General features: G+C 44.5%; 1 protein-coding gene across 1 annotated transcript in view; it reads right to left on the bottom strand.

The window, feature by feature from the left end:
• Positions 1–2,543: 2,543 nt before the first annotated feature.
• LOC113225247 (developmental pluripotency-associated protein 2) overlaps positions 2,544–21,927 on the bottom strand; it is a 24,535-nt gene continuing 5,151 nt past the window's right edge. Inside the window, exons 4-9 of the mRNA XM_026456801.2 lie at positions 19,298–19,458; positions 19,160–19,213; positions 17,831–18,092; positions 12,478–12,673; positions 9,005–9,069; positions 2,544–2,754 (exon numbers count right to left, since the gene is read on the bottom strand). Of these exons, the coding sequence (XP_026312586.1) occupies positions 9,027–9,069; positions 12,478–12,673; positions 17,831–18,092; positions 19,160–19,213; positions 19,298–19,458 (716 nt within the window). The 3' untranslated portion in view covers positions 2,544–2,754; positions 9,005–9,026. The remainder of the gene's footprint in view (positions 2,755–9,004; positions 9,070–12,477; positions 12,674–17,830; positions 18,093–19,159; positions 19,214–19,297; positions 19,459–21,927) is intronic.

Here is a 21,927-nt window from a genome sequence, read left to right as displayed (position 1 = left end):
CATTTGATGAGACTGTGAAGAAACAAGCCTTCGTTTTCTTTTTTTTTTGAGACAGAGTCTTGCTCTGTTGCCCAAGCTGGAATGCAGTGGCGCAATCTCAGCTCATTGCAACCTCCGCCTCCTGGGTTCAAGTGATTCTCTTGCCTCAGCCTCCTGAGTAGCTGGGATTACAGGTGTGTACCACCATGCCTGGCTAAATTTTTTCATTTTTAGTAGAGACGGGGTTTCATGATGTTGGTCGGGCTGGTCTCAAACTCCTGACCTTGTGATCCACCCACCTCAGCCTCCCAAAGTGCTGGGATTACAGGCGTGAGCCACTGTACCAGGCTAGAAATAGGCCTTCTTAATCATCATGGGATGCATAGGAATAGACACTGAACTAATCTCTATGGAGAGCAATTTGGCAAAAATTTTTCTGTCTGTTGCTCAGGTTGGAGTGCAGTGGTGTGATCATGGCTCACTGTAGTGTCAACCTCTTGGGCACAAGTGGTCTTCCTGCCTCAGCCTCCCAAGTGGCTGGGACTACAGGCACACACTATCACACCCGGCTAATTTTTTTATTTTTTGTAGAGGTTGGGGTCTTGCTACATTGCCCAGGCTGGTATTGAACCCTTGGCCTCAAGCAATTCTCCAACCTCAGCCTCTCAAAGTGTTGGGATTACAGGCGTGAGCCACCACACCTAGCCATAAAAAGTTTCAATGACTAATATCCATATTTTGCTTAGCAATTTCATTTCTTGGAATTTATAATAAAAATAGGCTCAGCTGGGTACAGTGGCTCACGCTTGTAATCCCAGCACTTTGGGAAGCTGACGCAGGCAGATCACCTGAGGTCAGGAATTCGAGACCAGCCTAACATAGAGAAACCCCATCTCTACTAAAAATACAAAAATTAGCTGGGCATAGTGGTGCATGCCTGTAATCCCAGCTACTCAGGAGGCTGAGGCAGGAGAATCACTTGAACCTGGGAGGTGGAGGTTACAGTGAGCTGAGATCGCACCATTGCACTCCAACTTGGGGAACAGGAGCAAAACTCAGTCTCAAAAAAAAAAAAAATAGACTCACAGTAGTGCAAAAACACAATATTATTTACTGCATCATTTTCATAAGAATGAAAGATTGAAATAAATTTTCCTAAACATGCATATACTTTGATGGGATACACACACACAAAAAAAGCTTAAATCTTCATATCCTGAAGGAGACAAGGAGAAACAGTATACCCTTTCTACAACTCATGAATTTTGAATTACATTATTTCATTATGCACATATACACTCCCAATCTTCAAATAAAATTATGAAAAACGTTCTCATATTTTCTTTCAATGTTTGTTATTTTATGTAATATGCTTTGTCCAACATAACACTAATGATATAAAATTTACCCCTAATTCTCGTACCTGTACTTTCATTCATTGTCTCCCTAACCCAAATTGTCTAGTATGTTCATCAGATTTGAAAGCAGATCTCTTCTAGAATATGATTGTTATATAGCCTTTAATGTTCTACTTTTTAATCTATAAAAAGCTAAATATTTCCAAATGTATCAATTCAATAATAATTGATTAAATGTCTTACTATGTGTTAGATTTAAGATAGCGTGATAAAAATATAGCCTCTAGGCTGGGTGCGGTGGCTCATGCCTGTAATCCCAACATTTTGGGAGGCTGAGGTGGGTGGATCACTTGAGGTCAGGAGTTCGAGACCAGCTTGACCAACAAGGTGAAACCGCATTTCTACTAAAAATACAAAAATTAGCTGGGCATGGTGGCAGGCGCCTGTAGTCCCAGCTACTCTGGAGGCTGAGAGAATTGCTCGAACCTGGGAGGTAGAAATTGCAGTGAGCCGAGATTCAGTCACTGCTCTCCAGCCTGGGCGACGGAGCAGACTCCATCTCTCTCTCTCTATATATAGCCTCTGGCCTCGAGAAATTTGCTTTCTAGGAAATTGTTAACAATTAAAGAGAACTTATGATTTCTTGAAATCAGGACAACTTAAATTCTGTATTCTAAAAGTATTTTTTCTCTTTGCTTAGGCAAATTATTAGTCTCACTGAATCTGTTTTCTGAATGGCTCCTTTTTCGAGCTCAGATGTGACTTTATTCAGAAAGTCTTTCCCTTACCACACAATGATAGAAGCACCCCTCTAGTACTGCTTCTTTTTGGGTCCTTGTCTCTTTCTTTGTAAATGTTGGATCTCCGTAGGTACACTGTATAGTATCAGTCTTCTTTACCATCCTTTACATTATATAAGGGCAGGAGCCATTTTCTATTTTTTTTTCACCCACTTCTAACCCAGCCCCTGGCACATAGAAACCACTAACAGATGTAGACCATTTTTCTTCTCACTGTGGTCTCTAGGGTTAAGTCTAGACAGACCCATTTACTCTTGTCCCTTCCTTGCTCGAGTCTGGCACCTCTCCCTTATCTGTCCTGTCTACAGTGCTTCTCATTTGTGTGTCCCCAACAACAGTCAGTTTGTAACATCAGAGACAGTCTGATTTCTTGATGGATCCTTAACACACACTGAATGAATACAAGGCCAATTGCAGTGACTTTATTTTAATGGGTTTTCAGACTTACAGAAAGGGGTTCTTTAGATGGGGCTGGGTCACTAGTCAACCATCTTCACTGTGGAGTCCTAGTCACTATGATTTTGTTTTGTAGATCATGAGGATTCATTCAAATTGTCTCCTCTTCCATTCCTTCATAATAGGTTACATGGTCTGAAAGTACATCCCTCCTTTAGTACCTAGAAGCAAATTTGAAAGGTATATTTAAGAACAGCTTTGAGCTATACGCAGAGTTTGGGGTCAAAAGAGTTAGGGTGTTTTAATAGAGAAAGAATGGCAGATGGAAATACTAGACAATAGTGTATAGTCAGAATTAGTTTCCTCTGGGTTACTGAATTAGACCCCTTCTTAGTTATTTCAAAGTCTAATGATATCATGTTTTCCACTCCTGTGTTGGTCTTCAGGCCAGTCTTTAGACAAGACATGTTTTTACTAGAAGACCACTGATTAGTGATACTTTCAGAAGACAGATGTTATGGCATTTTGCTCTAACTCTATTTTGACCTGAAAGCCTAACTAAGGAGTCAACTGGGATGGCTTCCACGTGGAAATTTTTCTGTTCTATTCTCCCGTAAATTTGGGCTCATTCTAAAACAGTCTGCCTACCGGACAACTGTGCCATTAGCCATCAATAGGCTGAGTTCAGGATAGCTTCGTTTTAATTCCACAGAATATACTGCAGGTCACAAGCACACATATTCTCAAGCTCTCAGAGTTCTAAATGTAAGCAGTTAAGTGTAAAGGGTGAGCTTAAGTGCTTACTTGGACCATAACATCTTCCTAAACTGTCCTTCTTCCCTTTCTGCACAGAACTGAAAATTAAGAGGATAAAATTACTAAATTAGCCTTGATTGAGAAGGTTCTGTAAAAAAAACTGTTTATTGGCCAGGCACAGTGGCTCATACCTGTAATCTCAGCACTTTGGGAAGCCGAGGTGGGCAGATTACGAGGTCAGGAGTTCAAGAATAGCCTGGCCAATATGGTGAAACCCTGCCTCTACTAAAAATACAAAATTAGTTGGGTGTGGTGGCGCATGCCTGTAATCCCAGCTACTTGGGAGGCTGAGGCAAGAGAATTGCTTGAATCCAGGAGGCGGAGGTTGCGGTGAGTCAAGAATGAACCATTGTATACCAGCCTGGGCAACAAGAGCAAAGCTCCATCTCAAAAAAGAAAACAAAACTGTTTATTAGTTTTGATACAAATGTCATAGGTTTTGAAAGCTATTGCCAAATTCAATTCAAAGTGAGAACTCCATTCGTTGATCCATTATAATAATTAAATAATTGTTCGCATTAACATTTTAAGTAACAAAATTAAGATTGTTTCCATTTTGTATTTGTATAATTTTCTTTTTGGAGCAAGAACAAATTATTGGCTGGGTGCAGTGGCTCACGCCTGTAATCCCAGCACTGTGGGAGGCTGAAGCAGGTAGATCACCTGAGGTCAGGAGTTCGAGACCAGCCTGGCCAACATGGGGAAACCTCATCTCTACTAAAAGTACAATCATCTCTACTAAAAATACAGGTGCCCACCACCAGGCCCAGCTAATTTTTGTATTTTTAGTAGAGGTGGGGGTCTCACCATGTTAGCCAGGCTGGTCTCAAACTCCTGACCTCAAATGATCCACCCACCTTGGTCTCTCAAAGTGCTGGGATTACAGGTGTGAGCCACCATGCCAGGCCCCTGGTTTTCTTTTATACAAGTCTGATTTATAAACATACACATATATGTATATATCTATATGTATATATCTCTATACATAGATACAATATCTATATTTATATATAGATATATAGAGACAAATAGCATATATATGTGTGTGTGTATATATATGTGTGTATATATACACACACACATACACATACATATATATAGAGAGAGAAAGAGACAAAAAGCATGATTTGAAGACAAAGGAAGCATCAGATCCAGACTAAGATATGACAGAGACGTCGGAATTAACAGACCAGGCATTTAAAACAGTGTTGATTAATAAGCTAAGGGCTCTAACAGAAAAAGTGGACAAGATACAAAACTGATGAGTAATGCAAGTGGGAAGATGGAAATTCTAAGAATCAAAATAAAATGATAGAAATTAGAAGAAAATACTGACAGAAATGAAAACTGCCTTCATGGACTGATCTACAGCTGGACTGCCAACAAAAGAATCAGAGGGCTTAAAGAAGTATCAATAGGAACCTCCAAAACTGAAAAAGCAAAATGAAAAAATTTTTTAAAAAGACAGAACTGAATATCCAAGAATTGTGAGGCAATTACAAAAAGGCTTCAACGTGTAATGAAAATACCAGAAGAGAGAAAGGAATAGAAAAGTTGTGAAACAATGGCTGAAAATATCCCAAAATTAATGACATACAAAACCACAGATCCAGGAACCTCAGAGACAGGAAGTAGGATAAACACCAAAAATTCAACACGAAGGTATATCATACTCAAACTGCAGAAAAACAAAGACACATAGAAAATCTTTAAGTAAGAGAAAAAAGCACCTTAATTGTAAAGGAACAAAGGTAAGAATTACATTGGACTTCTCTTCAGAGACCTTACAAACAAGAAGAGAGTAAAGTGACATTTAAAGAGAAGGAAAGAAAGCAGGGCGTGGTGGCTCATGCCTGTAATCCCAGCACTGTGGGAGGCTGAGGCAGATGGATCACCTGAGCTCAGGAGTTTGAGACTAGCCTGACCAACACGGAGAAACACTGTCTCTACTAATAGAAAAATTAGCCGGGCGTGGTGGCACATGCGTGTAATCCCAGCTACTTGGGAGGCTGAGACAGGAGAATTGTTTGAACCCAGGAGGCAGAGGTTGCGGTAAGCCAAGATCGTGCCATTGCACTCCAGTCTGGAAAACAAGGGCAAAAACTCTGTTGTCTCAAAAGAAGGAAAGAAATGAGAAAATTATCTGCCAAAGATATATCTGATAGAGGACTGTTACTCAAAATATACAAAGGCCTCTTAAAACTCAATAATAAAACAACCCAATTAAAAAATGTGCAAACTGAGGCCGGGTGCGGTGGCTCAAGCCTGTAATCCCAGCACTTTGGGAGGCCGAGACGGACGGATCACGAGGTCAGGAGATCGAGACCATCCTGGCTAACATGGTGAAACCCCGTCTCTACTAAAAAATACAAAAAAAAAAAAAAAACTAGCTGGGTGAGGTGGCGGGCGCCTGTAGTCCCAGCTGCTCGGGAGGCTGAGGCAGGAGAATCACTTGAACCCAGGAGGCAAAGGTTGCAGTGAGCTGAGATCACGCCACTGCACTCCAGGCTGGGCAACTGCACTCTCTGGGAGACTCTGTCTCAAAAAAAAAAACCACTGTGGCACACCTATTAGAATGGCTAAAATCCAAACAATATGAAATACTAACAAGGATATGGTGCAACAAGAGCTCTCATTCATTGCTGGTAGGAATGCCAAATGCTACAGCCACTTTTACAGTTTGGCAGAAATGAGCTGTCAGGCCATGGCAACACATGGAGGAAATCTTCACTACACATTGCTATGTGAAAGCCAATATGAAAAGGCTACACACTGTAAAATTCCAACTATACACAACATTCTGGAAATGGCAAAGCAATGATGGGCCAGGCACACTGGCTCATGCCTATAATCCCAGCACTGTGGGAGGCTAAGGCAGAAGGATGGCTTGAGGCCAGAAGTTTGAGACCAGTCTTGCCAACACAGTGAGACCCGTCTCTACCAAAAATGAAAAAACAAAACTAGCTAGGTACAGTGGCACACACCTGTAGTCCCAGTGTCTGGGAAGGCTGGGCCAGGAGGATCCCTTGAGCCTAGGAGTTCAAGGCTGCAATGAGCTACAATTGCACCATTGTGCTCCAGCCTGGGTGACTCAGCCAAAAAAAAAAAAAAAAAAAAGGCAACGCTACGGCAACAATAAAAGATCTGTGGTTTCCAGTGTATGGGCCTGGGGGGAGGGATGAATTGGTACAACACAAGGGATTTCTAAGGTAGTGAAATTATTCTGTATGATACTATGTTGGATAAATGTCATTTTACATTTGTCAAAACCATAGAATGTACAACATGAATAATAAAACCTAACATGAACTATAGAGTTTAGTTAATAATAAGGTATCCGCTGGGTGTAGAGGTTCCCATCTGTAATCCCAGAACTCGGGGAGCCTGAGGTGGGAGGACTGCTGGAGCCTAGCAGTTTGACCAGCCTGGGAAACATGGTGAGACCCCATCTCTATAAAAAAATAATAAAAAAGCCAGGCGTGGTAGCTCACGCCTATAATCCCAGCCCTTCGGGAAGCCAAGGTGGGTGAATCACAAAGTCAGGAGCTCAAGACCAGCCTGGTCAACATGGTGAAACCCCATCTCTACCAGAAAAATACAAAAAATTAGCTGGGCCTAGTGGCGGACGCCTGTAATCCCAGCTACTCAGGAGGCTGAGGCAGGAGAATCGCTTGAACCTGGAGGCGGAGGTTGCAGTGAGCTGAGATCGGCGCCACTGCACTCCAGCCCGGTGATAGAGTAAGACTGTGTCTGAAAAAAAATAAATAAAAATAATAATAAAATAGCCAGGCAGAGTGGCTCATGCCTGTAATCCCTGCACTTTGGAAGGCTGAGGCGGATGGATTGCTTGAGCTCAGTTCAATGGTCTTGAACCAGGCTGTTTGCCTGAGCAACATGGTGAAACTCGGCCTCTATCAAAAGTTAAAAAAAATTAGCCAGCCATGATGGTGTATGTCTGTAGTCCCAGCTACTTGGGATGCTGAGGTGAGAGGATGGCTTGAACACGGAAGGTGGAGGTTGCAGTGAGCTGAGATCATGCCACTGCATTCCAGCCTGGGTGACACAGGCAGATGCTGTCTCAAAAATAAACGAATTTAAAAAAAAGAAAAACAGGCCAGGCACGGTGGCTCATGCCTATAATCCCAGCACTGGGAGGCTGAGGCAGGAGGCCTGAGGTCAGGAGTTTGAGACCAGCCTGACCAAAATGGTGAAACCCTGACTCTACTAAACATTAAAAAAAAAAAAAAAAATTGGCTGGGGGTCGGGTGTGGTGGCTCACGCCTGTAATCCCAGCACTTTGGGACACCGAGGCGGGTGGATCCCAAGATTAGGAGTTCAAGACAAGCCTGGCCAATATGGTAAAACCCCATCTCTACTAAAAATACAAAAAAATTAGCCGGGTATGGTGGCACATGCTTGTAATCCCAGCTACTCGGGAGGCTGAAGCAGAATTGCTTGTACCCAGGAGGCGGAGGTTGCAGTCAGCTGAGATCACCCCACTGCACTCCAGCCTGAGCAACAAAGTGAGACTGTCTCAAAAAAAAAAAAAATTTAGCTGGGTGTCGTGGTGTGCGCCTGTAATCCCAGCTACTTGGGAGGCTGAGGCAGGAGAATCGCTTGAACCTGGGAGGCAGCGGTTGCAGTGAGCCAAGATCTCATCATTATATTCCAGCCTGGGTGACAAGAACGAGACCCCGTCTCAAAAAAAAGATAAAGATAAAGTAAAAAGAATAATGTATCAATATTGACTCATTAGTGCTTTTTTGTTTGTTTTTTTTGAGACAGATTTTCGCTCTTGTTGCCCAGGCTGGAATGCAATGGCACAATCTCGGCTCACCGCAACCTCCACCTCCTGGGTTCAAGCAATTCTCATGCCTCAGCCTCCGGAGTAGCTGGGATTACAGGCATGCGTCACCACGCCCAGCTAATTTTGTATTTTTAGTAGAGATGGAGTTTCTCCATGGTGTTCAGGCTAGTCTCAAACTTCCGACCTCAGGTGATCTGTCCGCCTCAGCCTCCCAAAGTGCTGGGATTACAGGCGTGAATTTTTTTTTTTTTTTTTTTTTGAGACTATGTTGGGAAGGCTGGAGTGCAATGGCAATTCACAGGTGTGATCACAGAGCACTACAACCTTGAACTCCTCCTGGGTGCAAGTGATCCTCCTGACTTAGCTTCCCAGGGAGCTGAGACTACAGGTGACCACCACCACACCCAGCCCTGCCTCATCAATTGTAAAAAATGTAGCACCCTAATGCAAGTTAGTAACGGAGGAAACTGGAGGGGGTGTGAAGCACTGTGTACATGGGAATACATGGGAACTCTATACTTTTCACTCAAGTTTTCATTTATATTAATTAAAACAAAACCAAATTGTATTCTGTACAGCTAAATATTTAGTAAGTCAGTACTCAAGGCATCGGGAGGTACCAAGGATGGTCAGGACACAGCACAGCAATGATTGGGATACAAGTCATCTACAGGTGTGCCACCATTTGTGCTTCCTGGTAGACAGCGGACAAGGGACCTTGATACATTTATGTCCTATTTTTTAGTGAATAGTGGGAAGGCAGAGAGTTTCTCTTGTATGTGACTCTTTTCAACTGCCTTCAAATCAAAATAATACTTATTTTGAGCTGGCATATTCTGGTCTCTTACATTGTATTCAAACAGGTTGCTGCTACTTCTCTACTGTCATTAATCTTCTCATCATCTTCTTATTCCTGTAAGGCAAGTAGAAAAGAACTGTGAAAAATTGCTACAGTAAGATAAACCATTCCATACCAATCCCTTTAAAATGACCAATAAAATAAAGATAAAGCCACCACGCCCGGCACTTCTGGGCCGGGCGTGGTGGCTCACGCCTATAATCCCGGCACTACGGGAGGCCGAGGAGGGTGGATCACCTAAGGTAAGGAATTCAAGACCAGCCTGACCAATATGGTGAAACCCCGTCTCTGCTGAAAATACAAAAATTAGCCGGGTGTGGTGGAACACACCTGTAGTCCCAGCTACTCAGGAGGCTGAGACAGGAGAATTGCTTGAACCTGGGAGGCAGAGGTTGCAGTGAGCCGAGATCACGCCACTGAACTTCAGCCTGGGCGACAGAGCGAGATCAGTCTCAAAAAAAAAAAAAAAAAAAAAAAAAAAAAAAAAAGAATGCACTTCTGGAGTTCCTGAGTCACTCGTCCTAAAACCATTCCTAGGAATGGTGCATAAAAAGACTTTATGTAGTAAATAAAGGAAAAGGGTTGTTCACTTATTCTCAGGGCTCACATTCCACATACTGCAATGGATCTCACTTCTTTTTTTTTTTTTTTTTTTTTTTTGCCCAAGCTGGAGTGCAGTGGTACTATCGCAGTTCACTGCAGCCTTGACTTTTAGGGCTGAGGCGATCCTCCCACCTCAGTCTCCCTAGTAGCTGGGACCACAGGTGCATGCCACCACATCTAGCTAATTTTTTTTTTGTAGAGACAGGGTTTCACCATGTTTCTCAGGCCGGTCTCAAACTCCTGAGCTCAAGTGATCTGCCCACCTTGGCCTCCCCAAGTGCTGGGATTGCAGCGTGAGCCACTATGCCCAGCTTCCTTCACTTTTATACTCTCTATTCTCCTCTCTTCATGCAGCTCCTCCCCATTCATAAATGCTTATGGTTTTTTCATTTAAAAAAATTTAAGGCCGGGTGCAGTGGCTCACTCCTGTAATCCTAGCACTTTGGGAGGCCAAGGCGGGTGGATCACTTGAGATCCGGAGTTCCAGACCAGCCTGGCAACATGGTGAACCCTGTCTCCACTAAAAATACAAAAATTAGCTGGGCGTGGTGGTGCATCCTGCAATCCTAGCTACTCCAGAGGCTGAGGCAGGAGGACTGCTTGAACCTGGGAGGCAGAGGTTGCAGTGGAGAGAATATAATGAAAACTACATGCTCTCCATGAAAATATACATACACATAAACACTGCTTTAGACTATATAATTCCCGATGTCAGCTTTTGTTGATAAAATTGGGTGGAATTGAGATGAGAAAGGTGTGGAGATAAAATAAGTTTTTTTTTTGTTTTTTGTTTTTTTTGTAAGTGACCTAAATAGGCTCACGCCTGTAATCCCAGTACTTTGGGAGGCCAAGGCAGGCGGATCACGATCTCTGGAGTTTGACAGCAGCCTGACCAACATGATGAAACCCTGTCTCCACTAAAAATACAAAAATTAGCCAGGCGTGGTGGCATGAGCCTGTAATCCCAGCTACTCGGGAGGCTGAGGCAGGAGAATCGCTTGAATCCGGGAGGCAGAGGTTGCAGTGAGTCGAGATCGCAACACTGCACTCCAGCTTGGGCAACAAGAGTGAAACTCCGTCTCAAAAAAAAAAAAAAAAAGTAAGAAAGTGGGCTAACTCTCGTAACAGAATAGACGGGAGTATAAATAAGAGATTAGTAATTCAGGAAAGAGAGAATTCATTACAAGGACAAAGCATTTAAGGAGGAATGAGACAAATGTAAGATGTAGGAGTAAAGAGAACAAGATGCTGTCTTAGAAGTGGGGGAAACATAGAAGTCCTATTCAGTGGAGAAGAATCTATGGTATTTGGGACATGTTCTAGAGTTCTGAGAGAAGTATGAGTTAGACCTAAACATCTTTGGGAGTCATCAGCACGTACATGGTGGATAAGAGTGTGTAGGAAGGAACTGAAGGAGGAACCCTAAAGATAATCAGCATATCAGTGGGAGGTGGACAGTGAAGACAGAACATAGAGGTTAGCAGATGAGTGAGTAAAGGGAGCAATGGACAGAGTCTTAGAAGGAAGAAATGGCTGGCAGTGAGATGGCCATGTCAGGTAATGAGGAATGTGGTGCTCTTAGACTGGCTGTTTAGGATACCGCTGATGGCCTTTTTGAGAGTAGGTTGAGAGGATCAGTAAAACCCAAAATATGATTGCAGTAACTTAAGAGTAGAATATGTGCAGAACTAGAAGCAGGACATATTGATCACCTTCATTAGCTGAGCCTGGCAGGAAGAGAGAGCAGTTAGTTGAGGCAGTAACCTCAAGGGAGGTTCCTTTCTTTTCTGTCTCTCTCTGTCTCTTTCTCTCTTTTCCCTCCCACATTAACTCTCTTCATTCTTCCCTCCTTTTTTCTTCCTTCTTTTTCTTTTAAAATTTTTTTTTGAGACGGAGCCTGACTCTGTCACCCAGGCTGGAGTGTGTCCCAAAAGTTACAGGCATGGTGGCTCACGCCTGTAATACCAGTACTTTGGGAGGCCAAGGTGGGTGGATCACCTAAAGTCAGAAGTTCAAGATCAACCTGGCCAACATACTGAAACCCTGTCTCTATTAAAAATACAAAAATTAGCTGGGCACGGTGGCTCACGCCTGTTATCCCAACACTCTGGGAGGTCGAGGCGGGTGGATCACGAGGTCAGGAGTTTGAAACCAGCCTAACATGGTGAAACCCTGTCTCTACTAAAAATACAAAAATTAGCTGGGCATGGTGGTGTGCGCCTATAATCCTAGCTACTCGGGAGACTGAAGCAGGAGAATCGCTTGAACCCAGGAGGCAGAGGTTGCAGTGAGCCAAGATTATGCCACTGCACTCCAGCCTGGGTGACAAGAGCAAAACTCCATTTCAAAAAAAAAAAAGAACTAGCCACATTTATTGAGTTGTAATCCACTAGTGAGTTCTTTTTGTGTCCTATTTTTGCCTGATCTATGTGGCACATTAAGAAGACAGCATGTTTGCCCTCTGCTTTCTACCATTAAATTATTTAGAAATCCATCTATACACCTACTTTTCTTTTTTTCTTTTTTTTTGAGATGGAGTCTTGCTCTGTCGCCCACACTGGAGTGCAGTGGCATGACTCGGCTCACTGCAAGCTCTGCCTCCCAGGTTCATGCCATTCTCCTGCCTCAGCCTCCTGAGAAGCTGGGACTACAGGCACTCGCCACCACGCCTGGCTAATTTTTTGTATTTTTAGTAGAGACGGGGTTTCACCGTGTTAGCCAGGATGGTCTCGATCTTCTGACCTCGTGACCGCCCGCCTCGGCCTCCCAAAGTGCTGGGATTACAGGCGTGAGCCACCGTGCCCAGCTTATACACCTACTTTTCTATGTGCCATGCTTAACAAGATACATAAGGGTTACCTCTTAGCACAGTCGGGGCATAACATATTATCTTCTACGCCTGGGGATGGGAAAATGCATGCAGGTAACAAGAAGAGAGAAATCATCCTCCTGCGAGTGGTAGGCACCCAGGCCTGACCTGCATGAAACTGCAGGCGTACCCAACCCTTTGTGTCTGCCGAGAGAAGTCTGCCATGGACCACACACCACCTGACACCTGGAAAGGAAAAACAAACACAGACAGCAAAAATCAAGATAGCACCCCAACACAACCTCTCAGCAAGTCACTCTTGAATTTGCTTTTATATTCTGCTCACAAATCAATTGAATGAGATGCATGAAAATGCAGATCACATGACACTATGATCTAATTTCACAAGTTACATAACACAAAGAATAATAACTGTTGCCAGCTGGGCATGGTGGCTCACACCTGTAATCCCAGCACTTTGGGAGGCTGAGGCAGGAGGATCACCTGAGATCGGGAGTTTGAGAGCAGCCTGACCAACATGGAGAAACCTCATCTCTACTAAAAATACAAAATTAGCTAGGCGTGGTGGTGCATGCCTGTAATCCCAGCTACTCAGGAGGCTGAGGCACAATAATCGCTTGAACCCGGAAGGCGGAGGTTGTGGTGAGCCGAGATCACACCACTGCACTCCAGCCTGGGTGACGACAGCAAAACTCCATCTCAAAAAATAAATGGCCGGGCACGGTGGCTCAAGCCTGTAATCCCAGCACTTTGGGAGGCCGAGACGGGCGGATCATGAGGTCAGGAGATCGAGACCATCCTGGCTAACACGGTGAAACCCTGTCTCTACTAAAAACTACAAAAAAACACTAGCCGGGTGAGGTGGCGGTGCCTGTAGTCCCAGCTACCCGGGAGGCTGAGGCAGGAGAATGGCCTGAACCCGGGAGGCGGAGCTTGCAGTGAGCTGAGATCCGGCCACAGCACTCCAGCCTGGGCGACAGAGCGAGACTCCATCTCAAAAAAAAAATAAAAATAAATAAATAAATAAACAAAAAATAATGGTTGCCATTTTGAAATGCTTGCTTTGTGTCCAGTATTTTGCTAGGTGGTTTATATGTATTAATACATTTACTATTAAGTTCACTATTAATATTTACCTTCTATTTGCTTTTCTTATCATTTCTTATTCACAGGTGAGATAACTGAAGCTTATGGTGTTAAATATCATACATTACCCAGAGCCAAGTCATGGATCCAGGTATTCTGACTGACTTACAGGCCATTTATGTAACCACTACATTGTACTTCCTCAGCTATAGGAAACAGACAAGCGTCTGTTTAAAAGTGTAAGGAGGCTGGGCGCGGTGGCTCACGCCTGTAATCCCAGCACTTTGGGAGGCCGAGGCGGGCAGATCATGAGGTCAGGAAATCGAGACCATCCCAGCTAACACAGTAAAACCCATCTCTACTAAAAATACAAAAATCAGCCAGGCGTGGTGGCAGGCGCCTATAGTCCCAGCTACTCAGGAGGCTGAGGCAGGAGAATGGCGTGAACTCGGGAGGCAGAGGTTGCAGTGAGCCAGGACTGCACCACTGTACTCCAGCCTGGGCAATAGAGCAAGACCCGTCTCAAAAAAATAAAGATAAATAAATAAATAAATAAATAAATAAATAAATAAAAGTGTAATGAACAGGCTGGGTGTGGTGGCTCACACCTGTAATCCCAGCACTTTGGGAGGCCTAGGTGGGTGGATCACCCGAGGTCAGGAGTTCGAGACCAGCCTGACCAACATGGCAAAACCCCATCTCTACTAAAAATACAAAATTAGCTGGGTGTGGTGGCGCACACCTGTAATCCCAGCTACTCAGGAGGCTGAGGCAGGAAAATCGCCTGAACCTGGGAAGTGGAGGCTACAGCGAGCTGAGATGGCACCACTGCACTCCAGCCTGGGCAACAAGAGTGAAACTCCGTTTCAAAAAAAAAAAAAAAAGTGTAAGGAATAATTTCAATAGGGAGATGTAATATTTGCAAGAAAACAAGTGGTACACTTATGGAAGGTCTGAAATTGAGAGAAAGTCAGCATTCTGAATGACTTACAGCGCATTTACTTAACCACTACATTGTACTGCCTCAGCTATAGGAAACAGACAAGCATCTGTTTAAAAGTGTAAGGAACAATTTAATTAGGGAGATGGGATATTTGCAAGAAAATAAGTGGTACACTTATGGAACATCTGAAATTGAGGGAAAGGAGCAGTCACAGTGAACTTAAATATCTGTAAATAAGCAGTATATGTACCGTGATAGCTCCCCAATTAGACTGTAAAACAAGAGAACATGTGTGTGTTTAGCACAGTATATACCCAGCAGCTAGACATACCTCTGGACCATAGCAGATGCTTAACAATTGCAGAATGAAGAGAAATATAAAATGATAAGTCACTGTGGGATAATAGTAACTCATACAGCATATTAATAAAAATTAGAGGTGTCATCTTTGGGAAGGCAGTGCCCCCAGGCATGCAGCTTTATGGCTAGACAATGCCTTTGCACGAATTATTAAAAGGTGTCCACTGTCCCCACATAAAGGTACGTAGCTTGAAGAGCAGAGGATATGCCAATTTTAGCTTTAGGTCTTCCTTCTGGTTGGTTTCCTTGTATGACGAATAATGTGGCCTACCATACTAGTTAGCTGGAGTAAAATAGGATCTAGAATAGTTCTGGAAATTGGAAGATGGGGGAGGAAGAAAAGGATTCAAGCCAAAACGGAAGGTGACTTGAGATAGCAGACCCTGGAAATAAAAGCAATAGCAAGAAAAGAAGAGCAAGAGTTGGGGAAACGTGGAGTTAAGTTATCCTCAAGATTTCTTTTTTTTTTTGAGATGGAGTTTCGCTCCTGTTGTCCAGTCTGGAGTGCAATGGCATAATCTCAGCTCACTGCAACCTCCGCCTCCGAGGTTCAAGCGATTCTCCTGCCTCAGCCTCCCAAGTAGCTGGAATTATAGCCATGCGCCACCACACCCGGCTAACGTTTTTAGTATTTTTAGTACAGACAGGGTTTCTCCACGTTGGTGAGGCTGGTCTTGAACTCCTGACCTCTGGTGATCCACCCGCCTCAGCCTCCCAAAGTGCTGGGATTACAGGTGTGAGCCACCATACCCGGCCCTCCTCAAGATTTCTTAGTGGGCACTGGGTGCAGTGGCTCATACCTGTAATCCCAGCACTTTAGGAGGCCGAGGCAGGCGGATCACCTGAGGTTGGGAGTTCGAGACCAGCCTGACTAACATGGAGAAACCACGTCTCTACTGGGAAAAAAAAAAAAATTAGCCAGGCGTGGTGGTGCATGACTGTAATCCCAGCTACTCAGGAGGCTGAGGCAGGAGAATCACTTGAACCTGGGAGGCAAAGGTTGCGGTGAGCCAAAATTATGCCATTGCACTCTAGCCTGGGCAACAAGAGTGAAACTCCATCTCAAAAACAAACAAACAAACAAACAAAAAAAAACGCTTTCTTGGAGGGTTGGATGCAGTGACTCACGCCTGTTATCCCAACACTTTGGAAGGGTGGATCACTTGAGGTCAGGAGTTTGAGACCAGCCTGGCCAACATGGTGAAACCCAATCTCTACTAATAATACAAAAATTAGCCGGGCATGATGGCCCGTGCCTGTAATCCCAGCTACTCAGGAGGCTGAGGCACAAGAATCGCTTGACTATGGGAGGCAGAGGTTGCCGTCAGCCAAGATCGTGCCACTGTACTCCAGCCTGACCAACATGGCAGTGGCTCATGCCTATAATCCCAGCACTTTGGAAGGCCGAGGCTGGCAGATCACAAGATCAGGAGATCGAGACCATCCTGGCTAACACAGTGAAACCCATCTCTACTAAAAATACAAAAATTAGCTGGGCGTGGTGTCTTTGAAACTGTGTCGCAAAAAAGATTTCTTAGAGGACAAGGACCCAAAACCGTTTAATTATTATTGCCTGCTTTCAACACGCCAAGTTCTGTGTCTCATATAAATGTCACGACTTTTTTTTTTTTTTTTGAGATGGAGTTTTGCTCTTGGTGCCCAGGCTGGAATGTGGTGGCGCCATCTCAACTCACTGCAACCTCCGCCTCCCAGGTTCAAGCGATTCTCCTGCCTCAGCCTCCCGAGTAGCTGGAATTACAGCCACCTGCCACCACACCCGGCTAATTTTTGTATTTTTAGTAGAGACACGGTTTCATCATGTTGGCCAGGCCGATCTTAAACTCCTGACCTCAGGTGATTCACGTTCCTTGGCATCTCAAAGTGCTGGGATTACAGGCATGAGCCAGTGCACCTGGCCAACATTTTTTTTTTTTAAAGACAGGGTCTGGATCTGTCTGTCAGGCCAGAGTGCCATGACACAATCTCAGCTCACCGCAACCTCCACCTTCTGGACTCAAGCCACTCTCCCACCCCAGCCTCCTGAGAAGCTGGGACTACAGGCACACACCACCATGCCCGGCTTTTATTTTTTTTTTGTATTTTTTGTAGAGAGGGGATTTCGCCATGTTATCCAGGCTGGTCTCTAACTCATGAGCTCTAGCAATCCTCCCACCTTGGCCTTCCAAAGTGCTGGGCCTGTAGTGAGCCACGACACTCAGCCACTACTATTCTATGACATAGGTATATCTTCACTTTGTAGAATAGAATACTTGGCTGGGAGCAGTGGCTCACACCTGTAATCCCAGCACTTTGGGAGGCCGAGGCCAGCGGATCGCCTGAGGTCAGGAGTTTGAGATCAGCCTGGCCAACATAGTGAAACCCCGTCTCTACTAAAAATACAAAAAATTAGCTGGGCATGGTGGCGGGTGCCTGTAATCCCAGCTACTTGGGAGGCTGAGGCAGAATTGCTTAAACCTGGGAGGCAGAGTTGCAGTGAGCCAAGATCGCAGCATTGCATTCCAGCCTGGGCAACAAGAGTGAAACTCCATCTCAAAACAAACAAACAAACAGGATATTAAGGCTTAAAGTAAGTAACTTGCCAATGTCACATATCTAGGAAATGGTAAAGCAAGAATTTGAACCAACACATTCCTCTTACTCACTATGTCATAAATGCCTTAAGGAAGAGAGAAAAAAGGGGAAGACCTCAGACTGTGGCCCAAGATTATCGGGTTATGCTTTCTTCTCGCCTTGGAATTCTGCTTAGTGATGGAAAAGGGCCACTACTTAGTCACCTGACTTAGAGACCCATCCGGACAAAACATGACTATCCATCAATATGATGGATGAAAGAGAGATGTCCTATGTGAATCCAATTTCTAATCTTCAGATATTTTAGCAAACGCCTTCCCTTTGACCATGTTTCAGTCTTGGACTAATAAAAGTTAACCTTATCCTCTGGAGTGGGACTCACACTTTAAGGTTGATCTTACCAGAAGCTTGCATCAAAAAGGCCTCAAGAGAAACAGGAATGGAACATGAATTCAAAGCCTTAGGCTGAACAGCTCTTGCAGCAATTCTTGCCCATGATGCCAACATGGCTCCTGGTGCTGAAGTTATCACTTCAACTGTATTAGTCTCTTCTGCTCTCTCATTCACCTCATAACGTTTCTGAAGCCTTGCTCTCTTGGTCACTGCCTTGCGTTTCCTCGAACATCGCTGTAATTTGGTCTCTTGTGACATTTCAGGCATATCCTGCAAATGAAATTCATGATGAGTATTCAGTAAACCGCTAGGGCTGTAAGGACTTTTGGGTCAATTTTATTATTCTTTTTTTTATTTTTATTTTTAAGACGGAGCTTCACTCTTGTTGCCCAGGCTGAAGTGCAACGGCACCATCTTGGCTCACCGCAATCTCTACCTCCCAGGTTCAAGCGATTCTCCTGCCTCAGCCTCCAGAGTAGCTGGGATTATAGGCATATGCCACGATGTCTGGCTAATTTTGTATTTTTAGTAGAAATGGGGTTTCCCCATGTTGGTCAGGCTGGTCTCAAACTCCCGACCTCAAGTAATCTACCCACCTCGGCCTCCCAAAGTGCTGGGATTACAGGCGTGAGCCACTGCACCCGGCCAATTTTATTATTCTTTGTACTGACCTGAACATGTATGTCAATGTGGAAAGGGTTTAGGAATATTAGTTCCCATAAATCGCAAATTCTCCACTGGGAGAAATTTTTGGTTGTTGAACCTGTGCAGGGGGAGCAAAGGTTGCTACTGACATCCAGTTGGTAGAGGCTGGGGATGCTGCAAAACATCCAACAATGTACAGAGCAGGCCCCAAAACAAACAAAAAATTATTTGTTCCGAAATGTCAATAATGCCACAGTTAAGAAACCCTGCCTTAGAGGTACAACATACAGAAATGGTGCCTGGGAGGCCGGGCGCGGTGGCTCAAGCCTGTAATCCCAGCACTTTGGGAGGCCGAGATGGGCGGATCACGAGGTCAGGAGATCGAGACTACCCTGGCTAACACAGTGAAACCCCGTCTCTACTAAAAAACACAAAAAAACTAGCTGGGCGAGGTGGCGGGCGCCTGTAGTCCCAGCTACTCGGGAGGCTGAGGCAGGAGAATGGCGTAAACCTGGGAGGCGAAGCTTGCAGTGAGCTGAGATCCGGCCACTGCACTCCAGCCTGGGCGACAGAGCGAGACTCCGTCTCAAAAAACAAAAACAAAAACAAACAAAAAAAAGAAATGGTGCCTGGGTAGGGACCGGAAAAATGGTGGGACCCACCTTCACACCATCAACACACTCATTACTCACTTGCTGTTGTTCAGGGTAAGCATGCCTATGGAGCCTCAGATAAACTTCGATTTTCTTAGGAAATGAAGAGAGAAATAAAAGTTAACAAAGATTCCCACAGTTTTTCCCAGCAGCAGATATTCACCCAAGTGTACTAACCTTGCCATTAGTACTCAAACCGAGTTGTTGACACCAGTCCCGCAAGGTGTCCCGACACACCTTATTAATGGGAGGCAAAATGGTTGGCAAGGGAGGGGCTGGTGTTTTGCATCTAGCTTTTTGTGGAGCCGTAAACTGTTCATTTGTTTGAAGTAGATGACCTAAGAAAAGAATGGAACCAAAGTAGTAATAATTTAAAGTTGGCAAGATTCTTTTAAAATTTTACAAAATCGGCCGGGCGCGGTGGCTCAAGCCTGTAATCCCAGCACTTTGGGAGGCCGAGACGGGCGGATCACGAGGTCAGGAGATCGAGACCATCCTGGCTAACACGGTGAAACCCCGTCTCTACTAAAAAATACAAAAAACTAGCCGGGCGAGTTGGCGGGCGCCTGTAGTCCCAGCTACTCGGGAGGCTGAGGCAGGAGAATGGCATAAACCCGGGAGGCAGAGCTTGCAGTGAGCTGAGATCCGGCCACTGCACTCCAGCCTGGGCGACAGAGCGAGACTCCGTCTCAAAAAAAAAATAAAATAAAATAAAATTTTACAAAATCTTTTCACATTTCTCACAACTCGATTTGCATATATACATATCAAATTTTATTTCTCACATTAAAAATGAGGTAACAAGGCCGGGTAACAGGCTCACGCCTATAATCCCAGAACTTTGGGAGGCTGATGTGAATCACAAGTGATTCGCCCAAATCACTTGAGGTCAGGAGATCGAGACCAGCCTGGCCAACATGGTAAAACCCCATCTCTACTAAAAACAGAAAAGTTAGCCAGGCATGGTGGTGCACCCCTGCAATCCCAGCTACTCAGGAGGCTGAGGCAGGAGAACTGCTTGAACCCAGGAGGCGGAGGCGGCAGTGAGTTGAGATCGCGCCACTGCACTCCAGCCCGGGAAACACAGTGAGACTCTGTCTCAAAAAAAAAAATGAGGTAACAGATTCAGGTATTTAAAGACTTGCCCATTACAACAGCAGACTTGGGACTCAAACCTATGTTTTCTTTCTGTTTTGTTGTTGTTGGTTTTTCTTTGAGATGGAGTCTCGCTCTGTTGCCCAGGCTGGAGTGCAGCGGCACGATCTCAACTCACTACAATCTCCACCTCCCAGGTTCAAGCAATTCTCCTGCCTCAGCCTCCCAAGTAGGTGGGACTACAGGCACGCAACACCATGCCCAGCTAATTTTTGTATTTTTAGTAGAGACAGTGTTTCACTATGTTGGCCAGGCTGGCCTCAAACTCCTGACCTCAGGTGATCCACCCGCCTTGGCTTCCCAAAGTGCTGGGATTATAGGCGTGAGCCCCTGTGACCAGCCCAAATAAGTATTTTCAGAAGGATTTTATCTTCTGGGTCGATAATGAGGATTTCAAGATGAAGTAAACAATGATGTGTTAGAGCTAAGCAGAGTGAGGTGAGATGGGGGGCTGTAGAGAAAAATGATTCAGGCTAACAGAATGATGTGGACCATTGTTGACTAGGGATAGACAACGTGGTGGTTTCTTTGTTTTCTATAGGGAGAGCTGATATTTTGTGGTTCAAAATCTAGACATTTTGGAGGATAAATCCGACATAACGTTCTATTCAGTTGGTTGTTGAGGGCAACAGAAAATAACAGGCTGCTGTATGTAGCATAAAAGAAACATGGAATTTAGAATCCAAACATAGGTTTGAGGCCGGGCGTGATGGCTTACACCGACAATCCCAGCGCTTTGGGAGGCCGAGGAGGGCTGATCACTTGAGGCCAGGAGTTCAAGACCAACGTGGCCAACATGGAGAAACCCTGTCTCTACAAAAAATATAAACATTATCCAGGCACGGTGGCACATGCCTATAGTCCCAGCTACTCAGGAGGCTGAGGCATGATAATCACTTGAACCTGGGAGGTGGAAGTTGCAGTGAGCTGAGATCGCACCACTGCACTCCAGCCTGGGTGACAGAGCGAGACCCTGTCTCAAAACAAAACAAGCCATGGGCACGGTGGCTTATGCCTGTAATCCCAGCACTTTAGGAGGCCAAGGCGGGCAGATCACAAGGTCAAGTGTTCGAGACCAGCCTGGCCAACATAGTGAAACACTGTCTCTACTAAAAATACAAAAATTAGCTGGGCGTGGTGGTGGGTGCCTGTAATCCCAGGTACTAGGGAGGCTGAGGCAGGAGAATCGCTTGAACCCAGGAGGCGGAGGTTGCAGTGAGCCAAGACCACACCATTGCATTCCAGCCTGGGCAATAAGAACGAAACTCCATCTCCAGAAAAATTTTTAAAAAAAGAAAGAAAATACTTATTTGATGCTTTTATAGGAAGCACTGAGACACTGAGCACAGATACAAAGGGTCATGATTTTAAGAGCTTCTATATATATATATGTGTGTGTGTGTATATATATATATATATATATACATATTTGATTCGTAATTACTTGCTAAGCAAAATGCCAGACATTTTTCAAAATTATTTAATCTTCGTAGGAGGCAAGTATGTATTAATCTCATTTTTACAGAAGAGGAGATTGAGCTTCATGTGTTGGGAACGTGAACTCATGTTGAACTGGTCCAGAAGAGCACTCTCTGCCCAAAGTGCTCCCCATGCTTATTTTGTGTCTTTTTTTTTTTTTTTTTTTTTTTTTT

The sequence above is a fragment of the Piliocolobus tephrosceles genome, unplaced genomic scaffold (genome assembly GCF_002776525.5).
Source record: "Piliocolobus tephrosceles isolate RC106 unplaced genomic scaffold, ASM277652v3 unscaffolded_20, whole genome shotgun sequence".
In the NCBI taxonomy this organism is placed as follows: domain Eukaryota; kingdom Metazoa; phylum Chordata; class Mammalia; order Primates; family Cercopithecidae; genus Piliocolobus; species Piliocolobus tephrosceles.
Note: the sequence above shows the minus strand (reverse complement) of the source record. Positions and strands in the feature narration are given on the sequence as shown.